The 17160-nt window shown below is 37.6% G+C and overlaps 1 protein-coding gene across 1 annotated transcript in view; it reads left to right on the top strand.

Annotated features, from left to right (window-relative positions):
• Window positions 1–5671: 5671 nt before the first annotated feature.
• The window catches only part of LOC308395417 (neuronal acetylcholine receptor subunit alpha-7-like), a 49699-nt gene continuing 38210 nt past the window's right edge, over window positions 5672–17160 (top strand). Inside the window, exons 1-2 of the mRNA XM_080880268.1 lie at window positions 5672–6018; window positions 14250–14389. Coding sequence (XP_080736394.1) covers window positions 5949–6018; window positions 14250–14389 — 210 coding nt within the window. The 5' untranslated portion in view covers window positions 5672–5948. The remainder of the gene's footprint in view (window positions 6019–14249; window positions 14390–17160) is intronic.

The raw sequence follows: 17160 nt of genomic DNA, 5'->3' as shown, positions 1-17160 counted from the left end.
AGGAAACTGGCTATACTAATACCACAAGACACAAGTTGAATAAGACAGAAAAACCCAGCTGAAAATGAGCAATTTGATAAGTTGTTTATACAAATGGTGAAAAACACATATGACGAAAAGTTTAGTTGATTAAATAAAAGTCAAAAATCTCTCATTTGATCCCAGGAGGAGACACAAATCTCTTGAGGGTTGCTTTAGTAAGGGCATCTGGCATAAAGAAAATTGCCAAATCAAATATGCAAAGCTACTCATGGTGATGACCCCTTGTAACAAAGGAAACAGCCAAAGGTAACTTTGACCATGTAGCAGAAAGCAAGGAACAGATTCATCTTAGTGGCAGAATTAACTCGTTAATGTTTACCAGGCAGTGTTTAACAAACTAATGATCTGACAGTCGACAAGAGGACAGGCAAGACTCTATAGCACAGATTTTACACAGGTGAAAGCAATCAGACACAAATCAATAAGCTAGGGTGAAAATTGCCAAACAGGGAAATGAGAGAATGATAAACAAGTCTCACTTTTGTCCGCTGTGTTGGATAAATTACAAATGTCGGACATACATTCGTGGACACAGGTCACTTGGACTCACTAAAGTTGTCATGCAGTATTTTATATTCATAGGGATCCCGACTCGGTTCGTTCCATCTGAATGAACATTCATTGCTAAGCCAGACACCGTACAAGTAAAATTCAGCTTTACCTACCTTTATGTGTCAGGTATTTTCATTTCATTTCAAGGCAATAGGCACTGCTTTACTGTGAGACAGGTTTAGAAATACACGATTAAAGCTCTCGTTGAGAAACATTCATGGTTTCTTTTCTGCTTAGTACTGACTTGGGATATGCATAGTTTATTTTCTGTGACACCGACATACAATTCCAGTAGGAATGAAAAAGAAAAGATTGAAAAGGTGATCATAGAGGCACGCTAGGGAATTTCCTGGCATAAAGAAAGACTCAATTTTCAGCTTTATATCTGTTATCACCACTGGGAACTGCAGCTTATCTGAATGAAAAGGCAGAAACACACAAGGTTCTCTACAAGGTCAGTCTCACAACCATTCTTAATGGAACAATTCCAGGTTGTACATCACTGAGAAATTACAGGGTTGTTGCCCTGGCACTGTGGGTGAAAGTATTGGAAAAGACCTGTTCATCCATCCACTTGCTGACCTTATATTTTCATCACATCTACTGTGTGTGTGCATGTGTGTGTGTGTGTGTAAGTGTGTACACAAGCCTTGTGAATTCATGACATAAACTGTCAGTAGCACTTACAGCACTACGAAAAGCTTGTAAGGACTGCAAAACATACTCTATTGCACTCCTCAGCCTCTTCATTTAAAGGTGTGATCCTACCTTTCAAAGAAAACACAGACCTATTTCGACGTGACCTTTACCTTTCATGTCTTCTGTCATGAAAACTGACAGTCTGAGTGAAGGGCATTTGCTGTTTTCTGCTCACTGAGATATGAAAGTGAAGAAATTTATAGAAAAATCATGGCAACGAGGTAGGTTTCTCAAGAGGGGTTAGCTGTGAGAAGGTGAATAGGTTGCTATTAGTTATGGACTTCACACAGAGGTGTCATGATCTGTGTGTGCAGATCGTGTTGGAGAGAGGGTTCAAAAGCAGAAGCGTAGAGACAGGAGTGGACTTAACAAAAAGCAAGCCGTTTATTTAGGCTGGGAGAAAAACCAACAAGATTACAAAAGGCAAAAAGAGACACTTTACTAACTAAACAAAACACTAAGAACTGGACACATGGATACATGGAGTAACTGACACAATATATACACATGAGGGTGATTTAAGTGGAGACACATGGAAACATACGCAGGACAAATCAGGCATAAGGAGACAGGGGAAGCAAAAACTGAACACAATGCACATGACACAAAGGACTGCCAAAATAAAACAGGAAGTAACATGCACACCAAGAGTCAGACAAGGACACACAGGCTTGACACCAAGACAGGGGTATACAAACATGGAAACACACAACAGACTGGGGAAGATAAAGGATGACAGAGAGGGAGAAGAACATGGAGACAGACACAGAGACATGACAAGGAGTAGACCATGACACAGAGGTACATTTACTCACTGTTAAATAAATCAGTACTAGATATGGAAAAGGTCATGCTAAAATGCTGCATTCGTAAAAGAGATTGTCTGTGTGTGAAAGTCATTTATACAAAAATTAATATATTTAATTTCTAAAAGTATTTAGTGAGAAGTGATGTAAAGATAACTCATATTCATCGCATGTCCTTTGTAGAGTATTTCAGCAACTTTCAGTTCATTTTTTGTCACCAAGGAGCAGTTAGGTTAGGTGTAATTAAAGTTTCTTCTACATGTGAATTTGCCCTTTCTAAACCACATTTCCAACTGTAACAAAGAAGGAAAACAAACAAACAAAAAAAACCTAATCTCTTCCACTCCGGGCAACAAATAGGATATTTTCCTTGGGAGTTAGTGAAGAACAAAACAGAGTGAGAAGGAGAGTGAGCACAGGAATTGCAAATTAATGTTTTTCCAGACCTGCTAAATATACACAAGTATTTGCTAACATGTTTGCTGTCTCTATTATTTAAGGTCTATTAAACTTGAAAAAGGTCAAAATGTAACTTTAAGAAGTAATTATGACATTTTTTTTTACCGGGTACATAAGATATAACAAAACATTTTCCTAATCCTGGATGGAAAAGATTTTATGGTTTATTAAGGTGCAATTAAAAAAATGAGAAAACAACAATGGGACCACTGGTCGTTTTAAGCAAATATGTTGATCGTGTTACGAAACAGTTGTATAAATAAACTCGTGAACCAGCTCTTGAGGTAAATATCCAGACTTTTAGCTGCTAAAGCTATAAGACACATGCAGGACTGTATTCAGTATGTGTTGTGTCTTCAGTGCAACCTGATTATTTACAGTGCAATGCATTTTAAAGAAACAGAATAGCACACAAATAGGAGCAGAGTACCAGTAACAAACCCTCCAGGCTCAGCCAAAGGGACCTGTGTTTAATTTGAGTTGATAGCACTCATCATATATGCACAGAACTGTGTCCAGATTGAAGCCTTAGGGAGACAGAAAGCGACGATGGGGAGGCATGGGAAGAAGGGAATTTTTTTACACTGTGGATAAGGCAATCCAGTGAGAGAGTGTGGTAAATAGTGAGAGCAAGGAAAACGCTGCAGGCTCTCTTGTAATGGTCTGAGGATATCACTGTATCTGATGTTCACATTCAGTGCTTCAAGAGTACAAAACAGAGACAAGCGGAAGCAGAGAGGAAGAAGACAGAGACTGCAGTTTGTTTAGGAAAAAAAGACAACATCACGCTTAAAGAGGGATTGAGTGGGAATAGCAGATTAGCAGCGGGAAAAAGAATGAAAAAAATTGGAGGACATGAGGGTGGGTGAAAGGGTGACTAAGAAGAAAAGAATAGGAAAGAAAGAACTATAATATAGTGAACGCAGGGGTAGCATAAATGACTAAGCTAACTGATGTGGAAACCAATCATATGTGCATCACACCAAACCAAACAACAACTTGAAAGGTCTCTATACAGGGTGGCAATGCTGCACGCAAGCTGCAACACAAAGTGCACGCACATGCAACCCAACACAACAGTCGTGCCATGCAAGGTGTGCTGCCTGTGCCCTGAAGATGTTATTCTCCCTACTGACAGCACCACACTGAAGCTCAGGCAACTGCCTCGTTAGAAGTAATTACGTGATGGAATATGCTTTAACAATTGGCCACATGCACCAGACTTACCTGACTGGACAGCTGCCATGCTGATTAAAGACATAACCAGTGGTGCATGCTGAAATGAAACTGTGTTCATCTAACCTAATTCATCATCTGCACCACTGCTGCAAAGACATGCCATGGATGATGTTCTTGGTATAAAATGTTGGTTAGTGACTAACACTAAAATTATTATTATTATTTTTAAATTAACATTGATTGGTAAAACAGGGAGAACCTTATTCTTCCAATCTAAAAAAGAGTAATGTGCAAGAAGGTATAACTGAGAGACCTAACACTGACACTCACTAGAACAAATCTAAATGAGCAGTGAACAATGAAAGCCAAGTAACTTTTGGTAGGTGCTGAGATACCTTTTTAAAGAATGTCTTAAAGACTCAGCATGGCTCCATGTGTGAGGAGTTAACAGAATCTACAGACCAGAATCATCCAAAAATATGTTGTAATAGATGTGTAATAACCTTGAAAAAACAAATGGAGTAAATTTTTTGGTCCCTGTCCTTCTTCATGGGGTCCATGATTTTGCACGAGAACAGTAGCCTAGAACAGACATCAATAATTACTCTACAGAGGATGGTTTGTGGTGGTTTTATTGACCAATGATCCTCCTCCAAGCTTGAAGTACAAGTCTAAGATGATTTTCAGGTGGTTGCGGTCTAAAACCTAACCCTCAGATTGCATTATTCATTGTACCTTGAAACAATGCTAACAAGTCTGCATATTCTTTGAAATTATTACTGACAATTTCAGAGTAAGTCATAGGGGAACAAAAGCCACATGATTCCACATGATCTGAGCCATGTCTGTTTTACTGTGAAATTCAATTTTCAAAAGGTTTCTGGGTTTTCATTCATGTACACATGTTTGTAGTCTTATTATTTTTAATGCATCAAAGCTCAAAGTCAACTTTGCCTCTCATTACCTTTATTTCCAACTCAAATTTCACTGTCTTCTTTTTGTCATTTCACAGATTACTTCAAAGGGGTCCCTCAGACATGTGTTGTATTGTGATGTAGAACGCTATGCTAATATGACCTTGCACCTACTTGTGCTATGGAGGACAATTTGAGACCTATGACAATGAAAGGGTAAAGATGGTGTAGGCATGGCCATTTGGAGCTAGACAGAACTTTATGGATACAGATATATAGACTGAATATAGACTGAATCACATTGAGAGCTACATAACTAGAAAGATCTATATTAAACTTAAAGCTTAAAGCATTTAAAGCTGTTTATTTGGCATTTATTTGGTAACACTCTATAAACAAAAAGTATTGCACAGTGAAGAACTAGTATTACCAAGAATCTCACAATTAAATTAGAATATTTAAGCTTTCCCCTGCCATGAAATACGCACAGTAATAATAATAAAAACAGCAGCGACATAGGTGCAATCTAAAAGTATTACTTTCTCAGTGGCAGGTTCCTGGCAAAGGAGCAGTGTGTTAGAAGAAATAAGGAGGAGCTGTAGGAAGTGTGACAAAAGGAGAAGATTTGGCTCTCTGCTCAATGTGTGCTCTTTTCTATACTTGTTTATTTGTTTCTCAGTTGTTTTAGATCCCTGTGGCATGCAGGAGGAGATCTTTTATTACACTGGGTGTGAAATCACGCTAAGCCGCTTAGTCAATCAATTACAAAAAAAAAAAGTGTGTAAAAAGTTTTTTTTAAAAGTTGGGTGGGGGCGTGCTGTCCTCTTTTGGAAATGTGTGCATGTTGAGATTATGCGTTCATCGGTTCCTTAGTCATCATCCATAAAGAAGATGAGGATGAGCCTGAAATGACTGGAGGGGACAAACCTTGACGAAGTATTGCGCAGCAGCAGCTAGCGGACAGGTGGCTGTCATCGTCACCGCACGCGCAATCGACCGGAAACGCGCGAGGGTCAGGCTCGAGACGTTTGATATAAAAATACGCGTGAGAGCAGCAGAAAGAGTACAAGAGAGCTGAATTCGATGTGACTTTTGAACAGACCCAAACGCAAAAAGACACGTTGGGTGTGTGCGTGCGTGCCCGCGCGTCTCCTCCAGCATCCGGCAAGGGGAAAGAGAGAGAGAGCGAGAGAGAAACAGAGCGAGAGAGAGCAGCACCAGCAGTCTGACAAAGCTGCACTCCCTCAAAGTTTGACATCTCCAGCGGCTACAGAAAGAGTTGTGCTCCGCCGCGACCATGGAGCCTCGGAAACGCACTGGTTTTGTACTGGTTGGAGTTTACCTGTGGGCAACATTCTGCTGTCAAGGTGGGTCACCGGAGCCTTCAGTCTGTATTCTGTATGCGTGCGTGAAAAGATGGCCAAAAAGACCGAGAGAGGAGCAATGGATTGACATGTTTTAAGACAGACTTCGGATTACTTCGGATGTTTATCGGTCATGAGATTTGTATCCAGTGTGTTTAAAAAAGCCAAGCACATGAGTTGTACATACTGTAGAGACTTTTATAAAAATAATAATAATAATGCTTGATTATAATGTTAAGTCAGCGTGGTAATATCAGTCGTGTGGCTATATATTTGCGGTATATTATTATATGCGCAAAGAGTGAATCCCTAAAGATTGCCACGGTTAAAAGTGCTGTATTACTGGATTTCCATGCTTGCAGCGCATGGCTCAGTGGCTGCATGTGTCTGCGCGTACACGATAGTGAGTGAACCTTCTTTAATAGAGTGGCGACAGCTGGCCCACAATAAGGAGGGCGTCCCGGCGGTGATGCACGAATTTCATGGGGCCATTCATCCCTTCAGTGTAATCTGCAATTAAAGGATTGTTAAATGCGCGACAGTGGAACTGAGCAAGAGAACCCTCAGACGAGGTTAAAAGTCTATGTCTGAATCCCTCGTTTTATTCTGTCTTTGTGCAGTAGTCTTTTTTTATTTTGATGCTGTTGAGAGGGTGCGGAGGTGGAGGGGGGTGTTGAACAGCCAGTTTCAAAAAGTGATTTCTTTACGTTTTAATTTAAGATTAATATCCCAACATGGTAGGACTTCAAGTAAGGAGGGTGCTGTATGCTTATGTGTCCTCTCAGCTTCTCCCAACAGGTTGCTTGCAGCTCTAAGAAGCCACATTGCTATTACAAAAGCAGGCAAACATACATTCTGTATAATAAAGTGGCTGGAGGAGGGGCATTTCCTGGAGAATGTTCAAGAGCAGTTTCTAAGAGACAAGTGTGAAGTTAAATGTTGTTCACGAGATGAGTCTGTGAATCTTCAAGGAAATTGTCTCGAGTGTAGTGCATCAAACCCTTTTCATTACTCAATGAATTAAGGGATTTGTCTTCTGAGCTCTACAATGCTGCACAAAACGTTGGTCATAATTCATAAGACCTTTTGAAGGGGGATTTAAGCTGTCCTGAAATGAAAAGATGCTTATTCATTGATACTGGCACTTATTCCCAATGAATGAGCATCATTGAGTTGTTGTTGTTTTTTTTCTTAATAATGTGCATTTCTACCAGCAACACTGAGTCACACAAGTCCTTTCAGATCATACAGTAGTTACTCTCAGTATAGTCTGTAAAATATGGCCAGGATCTAGTCCTTTCATAGCTCACTGAACATGATTATTTGCAGTGGACTTACCATAAAATTAAGGCTGCTAATGAGACAGTGTAGCATGATTGCTTATTATTCTGAAAAATCTATGTATACACCCTAAATGGGTAGCCATTTTTGTTGTTGTGTTTGACAACATTTAGGCATATGCAGCTGATTCAGAGTCGGCCATGATGAAAACAGTTCAAAGGACAATTTCTCTTTGAATAGTTAGATATAAATGATTAAGACTGAAAACAAAACTGGGATGACTCATGGGCCTGTGTTCAGAGTGACTCAGACAAATGTTAATGGCTGCTGAAAACTGAGTATTTGTCTGAATTTTGCAATTTTCAGTTTATTCTTCAGCCCACATCTTTCCTTTTTGAGTTGGGTTTAACTACCATACCATACCATCTTTATTTATGAAATACTTTAAAATAACCACAGCTTACACAAAGTGCTGTACATTAGAATTAAACAATAAACATACATAAGATATAAAAAACTATTAAAAAGTAAAAAAAATAAATAAAAGAAAAAAATACTACTTCATTTCAATTCTAGTATATCTACAGTATACAGCAGCAGCATCAAACCTGTTTCTAGGTTGATTAGCGCTGTTAAATAAAAAAAAAAAAAAAAGAGTGGTACCTAGATGCTGACCATAGTGGAATAGTTAGCAGGCCATGAGACATTTCCCTCTGGACTTACTGGGGATCAGAATACAAAGTAAACTGTTGGTGGTCACACACCACGCCAAATGAAAAATGTTGGTCCTGGATGATAACATTTAAATCCCTCATTAGTTTTATTTTGAAAGTTTGTCTGTTTTATTTACAGGTTGTTACACCATCACCAAGTGGCTAGAAAAAAATTGATGCAGCTTTGACCTCCTAGGACCTGGCGTCCACATATGTGAACATCACATTTTGGGTTATTTAGACCAAAATACTCAATTTTGCTCTACAAGCGCCTGATATCCACTTACGAGGACATTATACTGCTACCGTTCTATCGAAATTTTAAACGAATATCCTCATATGTGGCTCTCATTTTTCTTAGAAAGAAAAATTAGGTAAAAAGAAAAAATCTTCTAATTCTTTGTTTTTACATTCATCGGGTCATCAGCCCAAATATCAAAGAGAAATTAAAAATGCATGCCATGGAAGAGTTCGGGTCTTAGGAGGTTAAAGAACATTTCTTATAATAAATAATGCAGATCCAATGCACAAATCAATGTTGCTTACAAAAAAAAAAGTATGAGACAACTTTTTTTTGGAATTATTAAATCATGTTTTTGTATTGACTAGAGCAATGGCAAAACCTCCTTAAAAACATATTTCCACTTCCCAGCAAAGTGACTTCATATTCTCAAGGAAACTTACTTGTAACACTCAGACACAGTTGGGCTGTCTTTCTTGCTTTTCAAATTCTGGATATGTATTGATCTTTTGCAGATGTTTGCAAACCATCTGCTTTAATGTGATTCGATTTTAAACTTGGCCAGCCTTCCTCGATGTTCAGACTCGCCAAGACTAATCAATATTTAATCTGTCTTTGTGGTGTGGTAATTGTCATGATATCTGTTCTTTAGTTGAATGGTATCTGCTTTCATGTACATTCCTTCATGTGCTTGCAGTTGTGATCCTAACTCTGTAGGAGTATTTAAGAGGAAAACTATAATAACACACACAGCAAAATGTACAATATTAATGTGTATTTCTACAATAAACACTGAAGTAAAATTAAATAAAACACCCAACAAGGAAAAACTGTTTGTGTTTGATCTACATATGTGTTATATGCTAGATATGTAGATATTTAGTTATACCAAAAATATGCTTCTGGGAAATAATAAAATCCTTCCATAAATTTTCTACTTACCCAGTTCATGGTTAAGTACAAGAGGAAGGATACACCCTCATCAGGTAGCTAACACAGTAAAACAGAAAATATTCATACTTGCATCTACAGCCAATTCAGAATCACCAATTAGCCTAACTCCAAACATGTCTTTGGACTGTTGGAGGAAGCTGCAGAGGAACACATAAGTCCACACAGAAAGGCCCTAGCCAGTCTGTGGATTTGAACCCAAGACCTTCTTGTTGTGAGGCAACATTGACCCAATACCACTAAAGTAAGTGCTCAGATACATTAGCAGGGAAGTGTAATATCACTACAACAGAATTCCAAAGGTCCACAAATTCCACTCAAAGGGAAAAAAAACTTTGATGTAGGAGAGTAATATGTGGAAGCATAATTTTTCACTTTAATGAGTTTTAGGTTTTGTTTTTTATTCACTGCTTAGTTTTGTATTTACTTACTGTTCGGTGCAGGAAAACCCTTTTACTTTCACAAAGTAACCACATTTAATTGTCTATTTTCTGGGTTACACAGAAGTGACAAGTAACACCCTATTTAATATGTGACTGGTCGCCTGACAAGAACTGACAGAAGAAAGGCAACCACTTGAACAAAGATATATTGAATACAAACCTATTTGTACAATGCCAAAAACAAATGTAATGTCTGATAACATGGAAATGCAGTTTGGGAGCACAAGTTTTAGAAGTCAGGGCTCAAAATGCGAGTGACAATTTTCTGGGCAGAGCTCATACCTCACAAGAAGGACCACTGATAGTTGGTATGAGGGCCTTTATTCCACCAGCTATCAGCTTTTTAAACAAGGTTCAATTTTCCCTGTCGGTTGTTGTAAACACTGACAACAGATTGTTTTCATTGCAATCTCGCTGACGGTCACACTTAAAGTGGTACAATGGTCTTTTATTCATTGTCCTGTGAATTTCACTTTTTACTACTCTGTGTAAACCAACCTACCTTTTGCAGGCATTAAAGATTGACTCTCCTCTGCTCAAGCCCGTCTTTGGCCTGCTGTCCTCAAGTGTCCCTTTTATTGCTGGAAGCCAAAAGCTGTTAGGGTTTCCCTTTGGCTGGCAAAAGCAATATGGTGTACAGTAAGATGAGAAACCCAGATAAGAATTTGCTTCAGGAAGTATAGTTTCATTTTTCCCCCAATATATTTTCAGTTTGTAAAACAAAGTTTTTAGTGTCGTTTAAGGAGCGAAGAATATGTGGTTTTCAGTTCAGCTATGGCAATTACAAGATTTTGGACACAATGACAGGAATAGATTTTGGGGCAAACTTTAGGAAATGACATGCTGTACTTAATTGCTGGATTTCCACCTTATGAATGTAATATGTAGATATTACATTCATAAGGTAGATCCAGCAGTTCTACTGTCAGCTGTGTTACTTTAAGCCTAATTTTAAGTACATGAAAATGAATAATGTCCAACATGCATCAGGTTTGTGTGTAACTGAGAGATTATGATTTGTTTTCTTTGCCAAGAAGAATGACAACAGTACAGATGCCAGTATGTGTAGTATTTTAAAGGCAGCATACAACTTCAAGGGTGAACCACTTATAAACTAAATTGTCTTTCTGTCTACTGCTGTAGAATCCAGACAATAAAAAAGAAAAAAAATATTTTCATTGCCGTTAACTACACTGTACTGGTATGTCCTGTGCATCTGTATCATTCAGTTCAGAATTAATTAATTAAAACTGAAAAAGAGCTACAGTTGCAATCTGGGTGATGGAAGTATGACTTGACGATGGAAAACTGGGGCAGAATCCTGTATGTCAGTGGCAGGACCTGAGGGTAAGATGAATATTTTGAGGATGTAGCTATTTGTGTAAAAAAAAAAATTGAGGATAAGACCACCCACAGAGCATGAGAAAATATTTCCCTAGCTTTTGCTTTTAAAAGCAAAACTAACCTAAAATATTTCTTATTTTAAGTTAATATTCTTTCCAAAGTGTTTTTTGGCATTGTTCTCTCAGTGGGTAATGATCGACTTTTTTGGACTGTATTTTTGGATTTATCGTGATAATAGAAGTAAACATCAGATCTAAAAATGTAATTCTGTAAAGATACTAAAAAAACATATTTAAGGAATTATGAAGTTACCATAGAGAAAAATGAACAACATGACTTTTTTGAATCTTCAGCTAAAGCTTTGTAGCAGTTCAGGGAGGTTAATATACAACATAGACGTTTTACGCTCCTTGAAAACTGCTGCCTTTTAATTCTCCCTATGTTAAGAATTAACATAATTAATTAGATTTGTATGCTGCAGCAACACTAGAAAGAGTGTAAACATTATTAGATTACAATAATTAACACATGTACAACATCAAGCATTTCTAAGATCTTACTATAGGTTTTACTGTATGTGCAGTTGTGTATTTGAAGAAAAAGAAGGACAACAAAGAGGCATTTCATAACTTAAAGTGAGCATTATTTGTATTTTAGTCAACCAGTCAGCCTAGTAATCTCTCTAGTGTGTTCTGGAGAGATTAGATCTCCATTACATGACTGAAACACTTTACCTAGAAAGTGCCTAGGAGGCATCTTGGTCCGATGCTCAAACCACCTTAAATGGCTCCTTTTGATGTGGAGGAGTAGCAGCTCTACCAAACTCTCCACCCTTAGCTGTTCCTAGAAATTCTGTCCATAAATATTATGAACAGAATTGGTGGTAAACGGCAGACCAACAGGCACTGAGAACAAGATTTTTTGCTGCTAGTGCAAACTAAGCTCTCACTACAGTTGTGCAGGAAACAGAAACAATTACAAACAGCTACAGCTAAATAAACTATAGCCAATTATAACACACAATTTAGCTCGTGCTATGTTCAGGATCTTTGTTGCTTTTTAACACAACATTTTTCAGGGTTTTTCTTATAATGTAAATATGAACCTATAGTTTTGTTGTGGAGATTTCATGTTTGCAGGATGCCCATTCCTTGAAGGAGAAGCAACAGTCCTAAATGTTCTAAATTTGTAGATGGCATGCAGCTATTACCATTTCATTATTTTTCTGAAGTCTGCTTTCTTAAGTTTGCTGTACAATAACACATCGCAAGTACACACATACACATACGCATGATATTTCTGTCTTATTGTGAAGGTTTATAGCAAGACAGATTTCATTAATTGCCATGTTGACACCCATTTAGAGATGTATATTATTTGTAGTGGCTCTTTGACAGGTCTCTTTACTGTTCAGCTTGTTTTTTTCTTGGCTCACTTCATTTTACTGACTCTCAACACTTTTGCTGGCTGCCACTTTCAGCCATTATGCAGATTTCCTGTCACCCCAAGATTTAGGAGTGGCCTATCACTCGCCAACACCCTCACTCACAAATGAACAGCTAGATGCCTTTGTTTATTTTTGCCTCATTAGCTAATTAGTCATTCACTCAGTCATTGTCGGTGCACTCACGTCTTGGCTGTCACTTGGTAATTGCTGGAATATGTTAAGACAACATCTAATTTGGACATGGATCACTGGGGAGAGGCAGACTGAGACCTTTTCAACTGTGACTGAAAATGACACTGAAGTAGAGAAGTTTAGAAAATTATCTAATGTCATCCTTTAATGAGAGAAGCTGCTGCTCTAAGGTTTTGGGGAACTCAGAGAGACTGTGAGAGATATGCAACCAACCAGGAATCCTAAAATAAAATATATGAAGTCCATATATTCTTCCACCAATAACTCAAAAGAGCCAATCAGAAGCTTTAAAACAGCTGAAATGGGAAGCCAGTGTTGTTGTTCTGGAGAAGAAAGTATACACTTGATGTTCACATCTGTGTTGCGCACACATTTCTACATGTTAATATAGGAAGAACACAGTCAGGATTTTCATTGTATGTTGCATGGCATTTATTCAAATGCTATGGTAGGAGCCCGAAACAGTAATTATATTGGTACTCTGTATAATTTATGTCATTGTGACATAATCCAAAGTCACCAAACATTATTAAAGTTTTTTCATCAGATTTTTATGTCTTGGTGTTCACTGAACCTAAAGTTATGGCTCTCTTCCATTCGTTTTACCAGAGCCTTGATTGTGTAAATCCCCCCTTGTTCTATATTTATATCAGTTGCTGTCTTTTTCAAAAGCAACACTGCAAGGCATTATAGCACAAAATATTCACATATTCTAAATAATACAGCTGAACTGTGAGATTCAGATTAAAAATTCTAACAAGTATATAATAATGTTCAACACAGGTTTACTTCAGTTTAAGCTTTGACTGTAAAGACTAGTTTGATAACAATAGTGGGTTTTTTGTTTTTGTCTGGTTACACTAACAGATACACACTTAGAGCTGCAACCACCAGAGTCACACTTGAACACAAAAACTGTTTGAAATGTGGACTCAACAGCTGTGTGACATGACAGCTCCATCGATTTGACCATCCATCATCACTCTGCTTACCCTGCTCACCCTTCCTGCTGTGAAAGGGCCTTAACAGCAACTTGGTTAAAGTCACTGCTTTGACCGCCACTCAAAGTAATTATATTTCAAATTACGACAGCAGCACTGATAAAAAAGAATTTTAGCATTGTGGCTGTGCGATACCCTCGTGGCTGCCTGGGCTTGCTTTTGCTTGAGGGACTGTGCTGTAATACTTGTAATTGTTCAGTGTAAACCTCTTGATGAGGCATAATGAATACAGGAGAGAAAAAAGGGAAACACAGTCAACACAATTAAAGTTCAATGATTTAATGTGCTCATCACATTCACCTTAGTGCGACTTAATCAGTATTTATTGCAGAATTTGACACTGCATGAACAATGTTGGTTGTAACTGCAATAACAGTGCTGATTAGATTTAATATGGGTGGAGTAACTGTTTGATTGTTTTATAAAGTTACTGGATTGAGTGAAAAAGAAAAAGGATGTGCACAGCAGAATTTAAATTGATCAGTTCCTTGCACCATTGTTCCTTTGGTTTCCTTTGCTAGTTCATTTTCCTCTTTTACCATAGGGCAAATCTGTACAAGTTAAAAAGTGAGTGACTATCTTGCTTCATTTTGGTTATAATTCTCAATTTATTCCCTGCAGTTTGTCATGGTGGAGTGTACCAGAGAAAGCTGTATCGTGATCTGATGGTAAACTACAATCGACTTGAGAGACCAGTCCAAAACGACTCTGCACCCATTGTGGTCGAACTCGGCCTCACTTTGCTACAGATTATTGATGTGGTGAGTCTGTGTGTGTTGTGAAGTGCCGAGAATATCTGAAGACAGTTGAAAGAGGATGAGGGTTTTTTTAAGACAAGTTGTACAGCAGCACACTGCCTGCAACAAACACTCATCTCGCAGCCAGTGGCACATAGAAGCCACTGCTGTTAGTTCAGTTTGAGAGGATGATTACTTTTACTGAAAACAAGCTTGAGGTTTATTGCCTACCCTAATAACAGGATTACAAAAAGGTGTTGGTCTTCTAATAATGGTTCTTGTCTCTTATTAGAATCAGAATACTTCATTAATCCCAATCCAAAATAATGAAAAATAACAGAATGGGGAAAAAAACAGGGGTAATAGCAACAGGCTGCATGCAGGTCGGTGCAAATGTGCTAAATATTTATCCCAAAAGATTGATTACGTGAATCTTTTCCAACTTATACTTGAAAATGAAGCAATACCATTCCTTGATTAAATAAAAACGTTTTCTCATCTATTTGTCACTTTCTTTCCATACCTCCCTTGCCCAGCGTTATATGTGTTTTGGGCTTATAATGCTGTCTTACTTTGTGAAACTTGAGGCATGTCTTTTAGGCTTTTTTATATTGAAGGTATTTCATCTTTCTTTATGCATCTTTTGTACTTCTTTAAAACTGTGAAGTTGAATTTCAAACTATTATTCCCACAGTGTCAAACTCAGTCAAGGGGGAAAAATTAAAGATTGACATGCTGAAAATGCTAACCATATCCTAACCAAAGGCAGTATAGAGTGCCTCTCTAGAAATTCCTGTAGAAGGTTTTCAAGGTAAAACTTATCTACAGTGTCAAACACTGTCAGTTTTCAGTTTGTTGTTTTTGAAAACAACAATAAAGATCAAATATTGTAAGATATTTTAATTTCGTCTTCAGCTATTTTCTCTTTAAAGAACTCTGCTCTTCTATGCTATGCTAAATTGCTGCTTATATTTGTCACCAGAAATAGGAGAAATAACCTCTAAAACAGAGGTTAGAAGGTTTCATAATGGTGACTCAGCCTAAGAATATATTATTACTTGACAATTTTTAAAATTGTTTTGTCACCTCAAACACTTATTACCCCAAAGCATCATTATATTAAATTAGAGCTGATTAACAATGTCATCATGTCTTCCTAACTAGTCAACAAGCTAAGGCATATGGAAAAATATAATTCGAGTGCTCAACAGACAGATTTAGTTATTTTTGACTGCATATTTCGATCCCAGACAACATTTGCCAGCCTGAATACTTAATTAGCCACCTAACATTAGCTGGTTGCCACTCCTTTAAACACTTCCTGCACAACACAATACAATACCTGTGTTTGTCTTCTTCATTTTATGGATATCATTTGAAGTGGTACCCTGAGAGAAAAGCTTGACTTAAAGCATCCATTCTTATTTTTGTGTCCTACATTTTATACCCACAAACACACACCCATACACACACCATTTAGCTCAACAAGGCACAATCCTCCCTTTCTCTGACATTCTTCACTCTTTTTAATGTTAAACCCACAACTCTTAAATTGACACTTCTGTGGTTTGAGTAGATTTTCTGTCACATCTCATATTTTGCTCCTTCAGTGTTTGCTCTACACTCAGTCAAGTGTTTCCTCCTGTTCCCCATCTCATACACCTACTCTTGCACAAAAACACACAAACCTCCTGCCTTCTGGCCCTACCACACAGCCAGGGCACTCAACCAAAAAAGCCAAGCCGACACCCTGTCACTTCCCAGAGTCAGCCCTGTGACAAGACATGAGGTTTCCTCATGATAACTACATGGTGGTACAGTAAATCTCATACACTAGACTCCTATTCTAATTCTATTGTTAATATGAAGTCTCAAACAGCGCACACTAAAAACATTTTAATGCATTTTAGATCTTGAGCTTCCATATGGAGAATCAGAACCAAGCAGCTTCCACATGGAATCTCTGAAGAACTCGTCACATAGTTACATGACTACAAATTTCTTTTCTTTTAAAACTATTTTATAGTTATTGTAGTTTATGTTATGTAAATATGTATAGTGTGCATGTATGTGCATGTATGTGCATGTATGTGTGTTTGTGTGTTGGTTGTTTATGTATTGTTGTGCTGTTAGATGGCTTGATAAATAATGAATAAGCTGGCAAAACCAGATGAATTAATGCTTACTGGGCATCTGTAAATAATGTAAACCTTGCTGTGTCTGTGTATATGTATGTGAGTATAATTGCAATGTGTGTGTAATATGGCCTTTGATTCCTCCATCTGCTCCTGGGTAACTCTCTAACCATGGAAATAGGGCAGGTTGATGCCCACTGGGTCCACTGCCATGAATAATGCCATACACAGACAGACTGATGGACAACTGGTAACCATATAGTTTAAAGTGCCACCATGTGTCTCATGCACCTTATTAGGAAACCAGTAAAGTTCATTGCAGATATGTAACAAAGTATATTTAATTGAGGACAACACATATATACCCTGTCATTCTTTTGAGTTTCTCTTTTACCTCTGAGTGAACAACTATGAATGAGAAATAAATATTTGCAATTTTACTTTACCGCACATTTATACTTGAATACTATAGGTGTTGCGTTCTTAACTGATTAGGGTTTTACATTAAAAAATAAATAAAATTAATTAAAAAAAAACATGTACTATGACATTATTATAAATTTAAATATGAAATCAAATAAATAATGAGCTCTAATCCGGCTATCAACATTAAATTTGCACAATCATCGTATTGCCTCAATGAAGATGATTCAGTGATAA

The sequence above is a fragment of the Rhamphochromis sp. 'chilingali' genome, assembly GCF_963969265.1.
Source record: "Rhamphochromis sp. 'chilingali' genome assembly, chromosome: 4".
NCBI classification, from domain to species: Eukaryota; Metazoa; Chordata; class Actinopteri; order Cichliformes; family Cichlidae; genus Rhamphochromis; species Rhamphochromis sp. 'chilingali'.
This window is presented reverse-complemented; position numbering and strand designations above follow the sequence as displayed.